The sequence below is a fragment of the Saimiri boliviensis genome, chromosome 12 (genome assembly GCF_048565385.1).
Source record: "Saimiri boliviensis isolate mSaiBol1 chromosome 12, mSaiBol1.pri, whole genome shotgun sequence".
Taxonomy (NCBI): Eukaryota; Metazoa; Chordata; class Mammalia; order Primates; family Cebidae; genus Saimiri; species Saimiri boliviensis.
This window is the reverse complement of record NC_133460.1, coordinates 71,609,524-71,625,211: the sequence shown is the minus strand read 5'-3', so window position 1 is coordinate 71,625,211 and position 15,688 is coordinate 71,609,524. Positions and strand designations below refer to the sequence as shown.

General features: G+C 40.0%; 1 protein-coding gene across 1 annotated transcript in view; it reads left to right on the top strand.

Moving 5' to 3' along the window:
* The first annotated feature begins 4,022 nt into the window (after positions 1-4,022).
* Positions 4,023-15,688, top strand: part of PRKG1 (protein kinase cGMP-dependent 1) — a 1,343,496-nt gene continuing 1,331,830 nt past the window's right edge. The window contains exon 1 of the mRNA XM_074382507.1: positions 4,023-4,777. Coding sequence (XP_074238608.1) covers positions 4,512-4,777 — 266 coding nt within the window. The 5' untranslated portion in view covers positions 4,023-4,511. The remainder of the gene's footprint in view (positions 4,778-15,688) is intronic.

Genomic DNA, 15,688 nt, shown 5'->3' with positions numbered 1-15,688 from the left:
CTATTTTCATCTTCTGTGTGTTGGTTAATGTCAATGTAGGTGTGTTTCAGGACTTCAAGATTTTATCTTGCCCAAGATGTGACCACACTTTATGATCAAAACAACATGGCTGGTTCAGGTGACAATGTTAAAGCCACATTTAGCATGATATAGAATGAATGGAAAATAATATTCTATTAATCAAAAAGTATACTGCAATTTTTATAGGACCAATGAGATTCCATCTTACCTCTTTCTCAAAGTTTTAAACATAGTTCAAGTTACTGGATGGAAGTTGTCTGTAAGAAGAGATTGATAATTTCAGAATGTGAGTCACAGGGAAAGTGGAGTTCCATAGAACCATTGAAGGTAGCAAGGTAAAAGGGATCCTAGGTAACTCTTTTTACAAATGATGAAAGTGAATCTCTGAGAAGTTAAGGAACTTGCCTAAGGGCACACAGCTCAAGAAGTGACAGAACCGAGATGTGAATATCAATCTCTTGGTTCTAAGTTCATTAGTCCACCAATCGCATCTGTTGGTGCAAAATGTATTGTTTCCAATCTTTCACAAGTCTTTTCGTTTTTATGACCACAGCAAGTATTTGGGACTAAAGATATGGTTTGAATTTTGTGAATCCTTACCCGTTTCACAAGCTTAGATCCCTCTCTATTTTCACTTCCCCAAACCTCTTTTATGAGCTTTTCTGCTGCTATCCATGTGAACCTCACTAGAACCACCTGCACATGACAATTTTCTTTGGTCTGAATGTGTACAATATGCACGAAGGTCAGTATTATTCCAAAGGGTGGGGTGATGAGTGTGGTCCACCTGTTCAACAGTAGACACAGTAATCCTTTGTACTTAGACCAAGAGAATATTTGTGGGAGGGGGAGGAATATTCTATTACTGATATTTGTAACTTCTAGTAAATAGAACCACCTGCACATGACAATCAAAATCAGGTTAACTTTTAGTCAGTTTTATTATTGTTTTTAAGTTTTGTTTAGACCTGTCCTCTCATTGCCCACTGTGACGCTGTCCTGGATTAAAGTACAGGAATCCCAGAAGAGCTGCTTACGTCTCATATGCTTTCAGTCTTTCTAGAAAGTGTCCCTTATTAGATAGGACAGAGAAAGGGAAGTAAAGCACAATCACAATGTTTGAAAGCACAGATACTTAAAAATTGTGATATTTTGGGATATATTATATGTTTCATATATAATATCAATTTTTAAGCATCTGTGCTTTCAAAAATTGAAATTATATATAAAATGTATAATATATCCCAAAATATGGCAAGGAAAACAACTCCGGTAAGGAAATTGATTGTTAGACACTAGAATCTTAGGAATTTATCTGGGTTTATATGTGATTTTACACTTACTGTGTCCCATTGAGAAAGATATTTTAGTTTTGCTTGTCACTTGGGCTCACAGAGAAGTGAATATTTTAATGCATTTTGAGTGGAAGCAGCGCTGCATGGAGTATTAAGACAGCCTGGGTCAAATCTGGAAAATGTGACCACGGGCAAATGATCTAGTCTGGCCAAGCATCAGCTTCTCTATGTATAAAATAGAAATAAGTACTAGTGCCTATCTTACAGAGTAAGTGTGGGGAATAAAATCAGTTACACAAAGGGCTTAGCCCTGGGCTGGCACATATTAAATACTCAATAAATGTTGACAGTCATCATTGTGATCATCTAGGCTAAAAGATATCAAATGTAAAAACAAAAGATTTTTAGTCTGACACAAAATTCTGCACATTTTCTTTATTTCTCACAAATATGAAATGAGAACACTGGTACAGGTATTTAAGGACATAACCCCAACTTATTGCGATTAAGATTTTTACTTAGCAAATTTCTCCAAGGGCACTAGATGGCGACCTTCTCCTTTAAGAAAAAAAAAAAAAAATCTACGGTTTCATTAATACTTCTGCTTTGACAATACTATTAGTACAGATTTAGAAGTAAGCAACAGAGGGTAAGGTCACATCTTTCAATACTGAGTCATCAGAATCATAAAATTTCTAAATTTTCGGAATCTATGCTAGCAGCAGCATGAGAGGGAAAGCGTGCTTCATAGGTATTAGGTGTCCTGGGCTCAAACTTCTGCCCTTGAAGTGATCTTGGACTTTTCCTCTCAAGATCTAATTTTCCTCCTTTATAATATGAGGTTGTTGGGTTAGATCATCTTCAAAGTTTCTTCAGCTCTAATGTACTACGACATGATGTTTAATTATTCAGTGTTTATTCTTCTACCAGCAGGTCTTTTCTCAAGCTTTCCTTATGGTCTAAATTAAATACTTCTTAAGCCAATGGACGAGATTTAACGTCACTAGCAATCAACATTATTTAAATTAAAACTGACTTATTAAAAAATAAGTTTTATTTTGGAAGATGGAAATGAATTCTGGGTTTTCAGGTCTGTGTGAGATCTAAGTTTAAAGGTTCCTTTTTTTAATAAGCAGAAGAAACATTTGAATATCTTCACTTAACATAACACTTGGAAAAAACCTTTTAAGAGTCATTTTAACACTATTTTTATATCTTCTGTAAATAGATTTATTTGAAGCTATGCCTAGATTTTGAATGTGATCAAAGTTTTTTCTAATGTATTATTTTTAAATGTCAATTATGTTAGTTTTTGTAAAAGGACTATATCAGATTAATAGACGGAAGCAACAGAATAGCAACTGTCAACAACATAGAGAATCCTTTCTCAAACATCAGTAGACGTAGCCAGACTTTAGCATCTGGTACAATTAAGAAATTCAGATGTGGTTTAAAACATTTTTAATGTATAATAATCAGGTAAGTAGAACAGTAAATAATAAACAAATCTCCAGAACAACATATACAATTGTTTTTCCTTTACTTAGTTGTTTCAGATAAGGTAGAATAATTTTTTTGTAAGTAGCCAGTAATTATACATTGATTTTTTTTAAGGAAGTTTACTGTTTAGGAAAGAATCTTTTGGTATCTTTGTTGTAACCATTTTTTTTTTCTTGAAAACATTTATCAATGTGTTGACTATTATCTGAAGAAATACCTCCCACTACCAAATCAAACTCTCAAATACCTCTCACTACCAAATCAAACTCTCAAATAAATGCTCTCTGTGATATATACAAATTAAAAAAGGAAAGTGTAAGACTCTGTGAATACCCTATTATTCCACTGTGTAGAATAATAATCCTTTTACCAAATCAAACTCACAAATAGTGACTTATGTAAATGTTCTCTGTGATATATATATATATATATATATATATATATATATATATATATGGAAAGTATAAGAATCTGTGAATACCCTATTATTCTATTGTGTCGAATAATAATCCCTTTAGCCTAGGGTGGATGGTGGATGCACAGGTAAGACCTAAACACAGATAATTAAAGATGCAATTTCTTCCCCCAAACTGGAACTGGTAGGATGACCCAGCTTAGCACTGGTGGCCACCACTTCAGAGCCACTGAGGACGAGGTTGTGATATAATTTGGATACTCTCTATATAACATTGAACCAACGGTAGTAGATGAAAAAAAAGCCAGGCACAAAAAGTTTACAATTAACGCATGGTCTTTCTCTTTTCCGTAATCATTTGGCTCATTAACATATGTTCAACCAACTTCCCCACCAACAATTTTAGTTCACTATGTCCAGTAAGGCTTTAAGCTGAAAAACCATGGAACTGGTATTGCCCTGTCATTCTTGCTGGGGTCACAACCATGGGACTTCACAGTAACACACACACACACACACACACACACACACACACACACCCCGCTCCCTTACTGACTCCAACCAGGCATCAAGAACAGAAAAGAAGTAAAAGGGGAAGACCAAGACGAATTTATGCAGGTTACTGTCTAAAGGCAGTTTAATATTTATGAAATGTCACACACACACACACACACACACATTCTCACACTCTTTAGGATCCAGTTACAAGCGCTGCGTCATCCGCCAGATCACATGGTAATTGTTGCTATTTCAAGGATCAAGTGGCACAAAGCTCCCCCCCACCCCACCCCCTTCCCTTGGTACCATATAGCGTGGAAGAGTGAGTTTTGTGTGATGGAGTGGGACCAGGCTCTCTGATCCAGCCGTCTGCTAGCAACTTGGCTGTCGGTGGGGTGGCGCGCGCGTATTCTCACGGAGCGACTGGGAAAGGGGGACGGGGGAGGGGGTCTCAGGGGAGGAAGGGCAGCTCTAATTGGTTTCTCAATGAAAGATAATCACCTATTCCCCGGAGAGGCTGGAGATTAGCACTCTGCCTCTCCTCTCCATCGCTTTCAGACTTCTCATCCTCCCCTCGGTGCTTTTAGTCCATTCAGCAGCAGCGGATCGAAGCAGGCGGCTCCCCGCGCCGCATTAAGGGCGCACTCCGCGGCGCTCCAGTACTTAGCGCCCATTCACTCGCTCACCCGCGCCCGCCGCTCCCGGCTGCCGTCCCCGTCCCCGCCGCCGCCGCCGCCGCCGCCGCCGCCCGAGAAAAAGTTTCGCGCAGGGGCTTTGAGAAAATGAGCGAGCTGGAGGAAGACTTTGCCAAGATTCTCATGCTCAAGGAGGAGAGGATCAAAGAGCTGGAGAAGCGACTGTCAGAGAAGGAGGAGGAAATCCAGGAGCTCAAGAGGAAACTCCACAAATGCCAGTCGGTGCTGCCCGTGCCTTCGACCCACATCGGCCCCCGGACCACCCGGGCGCAAGGCATCTCGGCCGAGCCGCAGACGTACAGGTCCTTCCACGACCTCCGACAGGCGTTCCGGAAGTTCACCAAGTCCGAAAGGTAGGCGCGGAGGCCGCGGCCCGGGTGCCCGTCCCGGCAGGCAGGCGGCGCAGAGGCTGGGGGCTCGCGGCGGCGGCGGGGGCGGCGGGGGCGGCGGCGGGGGCGGGTCGGCCCAGGGCGCCCCCGGCTCGCTCACTGCTGCGCGCGGAGAGGGGGTGGCCCCGCGGCCCGGGAATGGGAAGTGTTTATTTTTGTTTCTGCCCATCACGTGCTGTGCTTGTCTCCGCCGGGCTGGGAAAGGCGAGCTCCTCGGGGAGACGCGCCCCTGTGGCGTGTGGGAGTGGGGAGGAGGACCGCGGAAAGTTTCCTCGCGCGCGGGCTAACTTGTGCCCTCCACATTCGGCTGCAGTCGCGCGGCTGTCCCTCGTGCGCCCTGCTGGGGGCGTCCTCGCAGGCACCCAACCCTGCCCATTCAGGGGCCTGGAGAGCTTCGCAGTGGCGACCCCCGGACTCAGGCCACTGGACATGCTCAGTGGGGCTGTCCTAGCCTCCCAGGGAGGGGCGAGTGGAGGCTGGATAGGGTTGGGTTCAAGTTAGGGACTGAACTTGCCCGGAGCCCGAGCTCTGCTGGCGGGCGCGGGGACGGCAGGGGAGAGGCGGGACAGGGACTTGTCTCTAGGGCAGGGATCCAGCCTGGAGCATGGGGCCAGGCGAAGAGAGGGTTTATTCACAGGGTCACTTTCAAGGCAGCTGTGATGTCAGCAAGACATTGCAAAGAAACCCCACCTTCTGGACGTTCCTTTGCTCTGATTGTGTGTCTTGCAGAAGTGCAATACCTTGGGCTGCCCTGAGCTTGGAGTCTGCTCGGTGACCTCGCACCTGAAGCAGCTTTGGGGCTGCTCCTCAGCCCTGTCCCAAGGTGGATACTATGCCCTCCGTTTTTGTTTTCCTGTGAATCCCTTCCTGGAAAAGTTGGGATGAAGAGGGCGGAGGGGTGAGGGTAGGCTGTTTCTCTGGACGCCTCCTGGACTCCTTCCTTTCCTCCTCTCTGGCACTTTAAGAGACAAATCCTACCAGTTCAAAGTTGTATGTCGCTTGTTTGGGGTGTGCAGAAGAGGCTGGGTGGATTTTGGCCACAAGTAGGAAGCTTTTGCACTCTACTCGTCGCCTTCACCGGAGAAAGCTGATCGATTGGCTGCAGCATTAAAGCGCCTCTGGACATTAGGGAGAGGAAGTGCAGACTCCAAAGCCCATTACTGGCTTTTAGTCTCTGGAAGTGCAGGGCCGAAAGTACATTTCTCAGGATATTGAATATTCCATTAGGCGTGCCTTCATGCCAGCCTACCTCTCTTACTCCTTCCCTCTTCTTAGATCACTTGCTGTCTGAGTTTGGGGCCCTCAGGGGACTCCTAAACTAGTCCCCCTCTCTCCCTTTAGCTCTTCCACTTTGAAGCAAGCTCTTCTGAAGAGCATGTCCGCTCCACTGTCCCCATCCAGGTCAGCTCCAGGGCGCTCAGTTTCTCCTGCTGGTCTTCTGCACATCCTCCATGTCTGCCTCTGGAGTCCTTCTTGTGTATTGATTATATGGGATGGGAGGCCAAGGAGGCTGAGCAGGAGTTCAGAGTTATTAGAATACCAGGAGCTGGGAGCCAGAGGGGGAAGAAAAACAGGAATCAGGCAGAAAGGACTCGTCTTAGGAATTGTGGGACCTTCTGAACAGCCATCTCAGAGGACAGCTTTCAGATTTTCTGAGTGACATTCCACTTACGAAGCGACACTGTTCATATGGCACCTTTGGGCCATCCTACCTCGAAAGTCCCTGTTGGATGAAACAGTGGCATTTTCCTTCCTTTTCTCAGGACTGCAAACAGAGCTACTATTTGGCCTTGCCCTTGCCTGGGAAGCTGCTGCTGATTCTTGTCTCAGCTGGGCTGTGCATTCCGAGCCGCAGCCCTGCCCTGAGCTCAGCAGCTGGAATCAATCTGCCCACCTCCTTAAGAAGCCACTTCATCAGCGGTCACCCAGCAGCTGCTCGCTTCTCAGGGCTGCCGAGCTCCGGCTTTATCGCATTTTTGAAATTTCAGATTTCTGTGTCTGGGCTATGCCCCTCAAACAGTAACAGCACCCCTTTGCAGCAGGGAGGAGATTTCACCAGGGTATGGAGGGGACAGGAGAAAAGCTCTCCTTCCCAGAGTCCACTCTCATTCAGGATTTGCTCTCAAAGAGGCAAGAAATCTCTAAAAATGGAAGGAGGTGTGTTTTTGTTTGTTTGTTTGTTGTTGTTGTTGTTGTTTTGTATGTACTGGGAGAAAATGGCAGATATGCACACATCCTTCTTCCAGCCCTCTCTCTTCTCCTCCCTTTCCCAACATTTTCTTGTTAGGGGTAGGAACATTCATCATTAGTGGATCATAGAGGTCAGTGCATATTTGTGTCTATAGCAAATAGCTGGAGTTTTTCTACTTCCTCTCTGTGCTCATTTACACTGGGAGTGAGGGTAAACTTCTTCCCACTCAGCGTTTAGTTTCATACTTTCAAATGTAAGTGTGGAGTTTATTTTCAGCAAGCTGACTCATTAGAGTTTAACAATTTTTGACAGGTATAATGTATGGGGATAGTAACCATTAGAATTAGGTACTCGTCCTAGCACTTAAAGAGACAGTGCTAAATTATCATTGGCTAGCTACCTTATTTTGGCCAAGACAGGAAATAATTTATCAAGATATTTCTGGGATATAACATTTAATATGAAGCAAAATGCTTTTAAAATATAAATTGTTTAAGAATGTTCAGGTAAGGATTTGATGAGTAGATGGTCCATCACGTCACCTGTTTTTTGGAAAAAGGCTGTGCCATTCTCATGGGCATGCTGGGGCTGAAAGAGAATGCTTTATTGTAAAGCTTATGTTTAGTTATGATTTCTGTAGCATTTGAATGATAACTATTCATGCCACAGGTTCATTTCAAACTTTATTAAGACACCCAGTTTTTATACCACCAAGAACAGAAATGTAGTTTAAAAGTTCAGCCAGCCCTTTCTATCCATAGGTTCCACATCTATGGATTCAACCAACTGAAGATCAAAAATATTCAGGGAAAAAAATGATTGTGCCTGTACTAAACATGTTGTATTGCCTTTTCTTCTAAACAATACAGTATAACAATGATTTACATAGAATTTATATTCCATTAAGTGTTGTAAGTAATCTAGAGATGAGTTAAAGTATATGAAAGTATGTGTGTAGGTTTCATGCAATACTACACCACTTTATATAAGGGCCTTGGGTATCTGTGGATTTTGAGATCCTTGAAGGTCCTGGAACCAATCCCACATGGATACTGAAGGATGACTGTGAAGGAAATTTGTTTATTGAAAAGAATGATTAAAAAACTTTTGCCTATAAACACTGGTTTAATGAATGATTACAATCTTAAAAATTTACGTAATAGGTGACAACAATATCTTAAGCCTGGAATTCATTAACTATTGTAATCCAGTCAGTCCAATTAGCTAGATTTCTATGTGTCCACAGAGGGTATAATGCACAATCTCCATTAAGAATGATCTAAGTATCTAAGGAATGCTTAGATGAAAATTATACTAGGAAAGGAAGATCTGAGCTCTCAGCATAAGTATCAAGTGTACAATATGATGATCATGTTTAAAAAGAACATATCTGACTTATTGCAGTATTCATTTTCAGACCCCTTAAGAAATGCCCAGTAGGGATCAAGTGATTATCTTTGAAAACTGCAAGCTGTTTTGGATGGCGGTGATAATATTTTACATTTATATTTAAAATACTGTTTTTCTGCCAGAGAACTCCAAGTGTTTTAGACAGATCTCTGTGAATTCTTGATATTCTTAATGAATATACTCCACATCAAGAATTACCTATTATCCTTAATTCTTTCCCTTACTGTTTTTGCACACACCTAAATTCCTTATTTTGGCTGCCTAGTTAGCCAGTGTGTGCTCAGGAACTGCACACAATTTTTTTTAATGAGTCCAAGCAAAGGCTAGAATCAATATTAATTTGTTACAGAAATAAAAATAGACTGTATTCCAGACTCATTTGAGTTATTCTTGTCATGAATCCCTTGATTCTTGATAAAGTAAATTGATCATTTGGAACTAGAACTTCCTTTCACTGGGACATGGATACCTTGGGATGGATGCCCCAGAAAACTCATTACCTTTTGCCTCTCTGATCCAATTCACATTTGATTTGACCTTAGGACTAAATCAAGAAGTTTGGCCTACTTTTTATATAAGTAAGTTCAATGAAGCCACTAGGTCTCAGCTGAATTTTGGGCCCAGAGTCAATTTTTTAATGATTGTTCATATTGAAAATACACAATGCTGTAAAATAGCAATGACAGCAATAATAGAGATAGCTAATATTAGCAATCTTAGAGCTGTGCTGAGCTATTTACCTGCAATAGCTACTTGTTTTCTCACAGCAGCTCTAAAGGGCATCCCCACTTTTCAGGTAAGGAATCTGGGGCTTGAAGAAAATTTAAGTCACCTGTCTAAGGTGTCACTACTAGGAAATGAGGTAAAGTTTCAAACCTAAATCTCAAAGATTTTACAGCCCAAGTACTCAACCACTATACTATATAAACTTGGAATAGGACTGGTTCTAGCTTAGCAAGTGGGGAATCTTTCCAAATAGGAAGAAATGAACCTTCCCTAAATTAGAACGGGAGTTAAAAGTCTAGGAGCTCTTTCTTTATAGAAATATGACATATATGTATATATTAAGTACTTAAAAATGTGTAATTGATCATTTAAATTGGATTACTATACCCAAAGAGAAAATCTGTTAACTAAAAAAAAAAATATGGAAAAATATACCTGACATCCAGCATAGAAATAACAATATAGAGAACAAAAGAGAGAAAAGAGACATGGAAGATGAAAAAAATAAAGGTGGAATGCACATCTAATTCTGGCACAAAAAGGGAGCAATAAAATGAGGATGAGAAATTAAAAAAAAAGTCTAGGAGCAATGGTAGACTAACCTTATGAGGAAAGTGACCAATGAACCCTTGTATCTAGCATGCGTCCATTGGATCTGCCATGCCAGGCTGGAATTTTCTTAGTTAGCTCTGCTCCTGGGACTGCCATTTACCAGTCTTTCATCTTCTTCCTTCCTCATTCAACTTCTCCATCTCAGTGCCATGTTACAGATGAGTAATATGGTTATGAAGGATGTGAAAATGACCTTGGTTACCTCCTTTGAATACCCTTTGCTATTTGTTACTTGTGTCCTTCATGAGAATCCTTTTATCCCTACCTTTCCCACCATCAACATGGATTGATTACTGCCAGATAATGTGCCAATATGTTAACCTGTTACCTCTTTCTGATGAACATGGTAATGTGCTAACAGGAGCGTTTGCGAGAGGATATTTATTGAGCTTACTCAGCTGAGAAACATTTCTGACAAGATTTTAAGGGGAGGCAGACTGATGAAGGGAAAAGAGGATTTTTAGGCAGCACGGCTTGTAAACATCCTTGTATCTTGCCATATGTGATGTGAAGAGGACAGGACTTGAGTGTAAGCACTTCACATGTGCTTTTAGTCAAAGCTGTACAGGAGGCAATAGTGTCTTGATTTCAATAATGAGAAAACTGAGCAAATCATTGTCAAGTGTCCTTTAAAAAAAAATCTCAGAAATAAGACCAGAAACAAAATTAGGTTGTTTGTTTTTTAAATTTTGCATCGGTACCAGTGTTTGTGAATTGATATCTTCAACTTATCTGTTTATGCTTGTTATTTAAGACACGTTGATTTTGCTTTGGGGTTAGTTCGGGTTCCAGAGTCATGTGCCTTTTCTAAATGTATTTGTAGTGTAACAGTTCTTGTTCCATTTGAATTACCAATACATGTACAGGTTGAAAGTTTACATTTAATCTTGAATTCATTGGAAATTTGACCCTCACAAAACTATTTCTAACAGACCTGAAAAAACAAAAGATGTCATATCTTTTTCCTCTTTCCTGACCAAGGGCCTGTTTCCTAGTGCCCTCTCACCATAGTTGCAAGAGATGCTGAGAGTATGTTAAAACCCTTTCTTTTGATAAGATTTTCAGGTGATTTTGTAGTTGCTCAGGGTATGAATAATTATTTTCATTTGCCATTGAGAACCTGCTTATCAGAGTTCAGGACCCTTGTTATCTAGGTTTCTTGTAGCTCTTGGAAGTTACTGTGAGCTCTGAGATAAACCAGGGATAGCATATCCTGTTTCACAAAAATGAAAGCTCAGAAGTTTGGGAATTGTCAGAAAGGAATACTGACCTTGAGTCTAGAGTCATTGGTGTGCTGTGCTGTTAATTCCCTGAAGAGAAAAGAGGAAGTGAAAAAAAAAATGAAGGGAAAAGAAAAACGTGTGTGTACGTATGTTTGTGTGTATATATATATATATATATATATATATATGAACACACACACAGATGTGTCAAACTGCCACCACTTTATTAAATTTACAAATGTACATTTCTTATAGCATATTATTGTAAAAACCCTCTAGGTTGGTCCAAATCAGTTTCCTGTAGAACAGAGGGTTTACTTCTTAGGCATGTTATTACAAAGTAGATCACAGCATCTAACGGTTTATAAAATGCTTTTGTTTTGTTTTGGTTACATAGCCTGGTGCTTAGCCCAGAACAAGGTGCTAGATTCAGTGTTTGCCACTCCTTGTTGAAGTATTTCAACCTACTTTTACGCAGTGATGATTTGTCATCTCCTTTTCCTTGCTCCTGGATCTGCCCGGTTTGTGTGTCTATCTTTCAGGTCCTTGTTTTTCTTCTGGCTTAACATCTGTAACTCCTGTTAGATCTCTTTTATTTGTAGAAGTCATATAACAGCAAATATGGAGTAGATTTCTTATTCAAACTATCATTCTAACCTCTTAAAATCTTTGATGTTCTGAGATAGTTGAGATATTATATAATTTATATTTTCTAAGGTTTCAGAAATAATTATTTATTAATCATTCATATTGAAAATACATGCTTTAGGCTGAATGCAGTGGCTCATGCCTGTAATCTCAGCGCTTTGGGAGGCTGAGGTGGGCAGATCACTTGAGGTCAGGAGTTCAAGGCCAGCCTGGGCAACATGGTGAAACTGTCTCTACTAAAAACACAAAAATTAGCCAGGCATAGTGGCACATTCCTGTACTCCTAGCTACTTGGGAGACTGAGGCAGGAGAATCGCTTGAACTTGGAAGGCAGAGGTTGCAGTGAGCCAAGATTGTGCCCCTGCACTCTAGCCTGGGCAACAGAATGATAGAGTGAGACTTTGTCTCCAAAAACAAAACAAAACAACAACAAAACAGTGCTTAAAAATATATGCACACTGGCCGGGCGCGGTGGCTCAAGCCTGTAATCCCAGCACTTTGGGAGGCCGAGGTGGGTGGATCACGAGGTCAAGAGATCGAGACCATTCTGGTCAACATAGTGAAACCCCGTCTCTACTAAAAAATACAAAAATTAGCTGGGCATGGTGGCATGTGCCTGTAATCCCAGCTACTCAGGAGGCTGAGGCAGGAGAATTGCCTGAACCCAGGAGGCGGAGGTTGCGGTGAGCCGAGATCGCGCCATTGCACTCCAGCCTGGGTAACAAGAGTGAAACTCCGTCTCAAAAAAAAAATAAAATAAAATAAAAAATAAAATATATATATATATATATATATATATATATATATATATATATATATGCACACTGCAAAATGAATATATCCAGAAAACGTATATCTTTTAAATACATTTGTTTTATTCTATAACAACTGGTAGTAGAAACTAATCTCCTTGTTTCATTTATTGTTGTTCTTAAACAACAGATTTCATTTTTAAAAATACTTAGCTTTCTCTGCACTACTCGCTAAACGTTATTGATGGGTCACCAACTTTGGGGTATACTATGTTGACTTTATTTTAAACATTTTTATATTGTTTCTTACATATGAATATCATAGAAACTCGTACTACCTTAGAAAATGTTGTTGTTTTAAATTCAATCAACATTGTTTATATCGACTCAAAAGTTTTAAAATACTGTTTGTAATTTATCCTGTCCAATGTGCTAGCTGCATGTTCAACCTTTCTCTAGTGCATATTGATTTTGTATATTCTTGGAAATTGGTCCTAAGCAGTTAATTTGTTATTCCAGGATTTGATTTGGATTGATTTTCCTACATATTTGAACTCATTGATAGCACTTTCATGTGCAAGATGGTAACATGACTGTGCCGATTTCATCTGAGTGTTTATTTATTAAGGCAAATCCAAGAAGATGTCTACTGTAATCAGCTTATTAGGACTTAGTTTGATTGTTTTATTTGTAATAGGTATTTTGCAACTACACTTCTTCAGTTATCCTCTTGGACTTATTCCTAATTCAGACTGTCCTTCCTTTTTAGCCAATTTAGAGAGAACTTTAAAACGTGTTTCAAATTCTCAGATGTGTCTTTATTTGAGCACCCTGACCACAAACATTGCAAAAGTACTGGTAACAACCTTACAGGATTCTAAAAATAATTATATGTTTGCCTCTTACAAATATTCATGAGTCTGTTTATTCAACTATATGGTACCGTGATTGTCTAACAAGAAAATCTGTAAGCCTTTGGGTAAATTTTAATATTTTTCTTGATGCTTCTCATTGCCCACATAGTACAGATAATGCTAATTTCATGTACCATATGGTCACCAAGGGACTTGGCTACATATGCTAAACATTTTCCAGATAGAAAATTCTTTTGTATCTTAGGTTGTAAACCCTTGGGTAGAAACCAGGTCTGTTTACAGTAAAAATTTCAGCCAAGTAAAACCCTCAGCTTACCATACATTTCTCTTCCCACATGCTACTTTTCAGAGAAGAGGTAAGAGCAGCACTATCTAGAATGCTTTAAAAGCAAATTTTTAAAACCCTGAAGGCTTCCCAAGAATAAAACCAGTTCATACTCAATTCAGTCTCCTCTCAGCGAAAAATATCACTCCAAAATACTCAATCCAACATCCTATGTTTTACTCTGGCAGATTTTAACCGTGGTGCCAAGACACAATGGTGTGTATTTGATTTGTTGTGAGGTAGAAATGAGTAAATAATGGCTTAAAAATCAAAATTCATGAATAATTTGTTTCTCAAAAAGTAACATTGAGTGCACTCACAGACACCTCCCTAGGGATAGCCATTTTCTTGCATTCCAATTGGCTTTCTTGACTGGGATGATTACAAATATATGGCAGGAAATTGCACATAATCCACAAGCAGTCTTGTCTTTCCACAAGAGTATGTTGCACATGGGAATGTTATCTATTTTGTGAATCACTGCAGAAAAAAATGTTTGAGAGCCTCTGATCTGAGCTATGGTTCTAAAAATCAGAATGTTGACTCTGTGTCACTTAAAACTACTTATGTATAAGTAAAGCTTGTAAGATCCACTCAATTCTACTTAGCCAGCACCTATGTTTCATAACAATGATTCCCAAAGTGTGGTATTCATAACAATGATTCCCAAAGTGTGGTATTCCTGGTGGCACCAGGAATGTTTCTATGTGGTAGACAAGTGAATTTAATTTATAGTTATAGACATTTTAATAAGCGTTGGAAGAAAACATACAACAATCACATCCAATCCATGCTGTGTAGCTATGTTGCTGAGAGTAAGGCGAAGTATCAAGAGTTCATAGATTTTTTTTTAAATGAGGTATACAAATACATGTTGTGCATGATGTCAATATGGGTATACAAGAAAGGTTTGGGAAAGATTGTTCTAAAGTCATTTTCAACAAGGAATGAAATGGATTGTTTCCCTTGTTTGTGTTTTTGCTTGCCACTGCCCTGTTTGAAGAATTCTGGCCGAGTTCTCTCTGTGTCTGTGTTTGAATGACTCATTACATGCTGTTTGTCAACTTCTTCATGGGAATTGCAGTGGGGACATAGAGTTAGATGGAGATGGTGGTTTTCATAAAAGATACTCTTTCTTTGATGATAAGTCATTCTGGTTAAAAATTTCTCACGTTAATACATCACCAGAAAAACATTTGATTCTCATCCTCCTTCAGATATATAAACTGTCTTGTCATGAGACAGTGAGGTTCATAGCAGAACCGGCACCGGCCAGCCTAGAAATAATAAAGGATGCTGGGGTACCCACTCCATCCAGCCTGGGTTCCCTGGGGAGCTTTGACTTCCCATACTGTCTCCTCAGTGAGGTCTCTTGCCTCCTCCTCCAAGATCCTTCTTGATTCCTGACAGTAGGTGCCTGTGGTTGTGAAGGGCCATTCTATCATGTGGCATTTTATAGCAGAAATGCATGATGCCTCCCCCACCACTTTCCTTGTAAAGAAACAATTTAGAAAAAGTTTGGAAGGGGAAAAAAAAATGTGATAGAATACACATTTATTTTCCCTTAATCTGTTCCATTTACCTTTAGAAAAAAATAACTACGTTATTCCAAATTATACCTATGAATTTTTTTTAAATTATATCGTTAAAAGGAATGGCTTTGTTGTTAAATGAGAAAAATATAAGGAGGAAAGAAGTATATTACGTGCAGAATGAGGAATTTACAAACATTCACTTTTCTTTCTAGAGCATAGTTCAGGTCATCTCCCCAATGGCTTAAGAAAGGGAATCCTTAAGGTTTGAATAGAAGTACCCTCTTAAAGGTAGGAAAGATACCAAAAATAGGGGATACAGTGGGGAGAAGATAAAGGGGGAGACAGAGAGAGATTTCAACAATTACCACAAGATGGCAGCAGAAGTATAATATTTAACAATCGTGGGTTCCACCGGGAGTGTGAAATGGCTTTTAGTTGAATTTTAAAATATATTGTCAAATATACAACTTTCTTAATATCAGGATTCATATGTTTGAAAAGTGTATTATCAAATACATATGGTCTTACATGTTTTCCAGTTCGTAGTGGTTTTGGGGAATGTATTTAAAAAGCCAAAA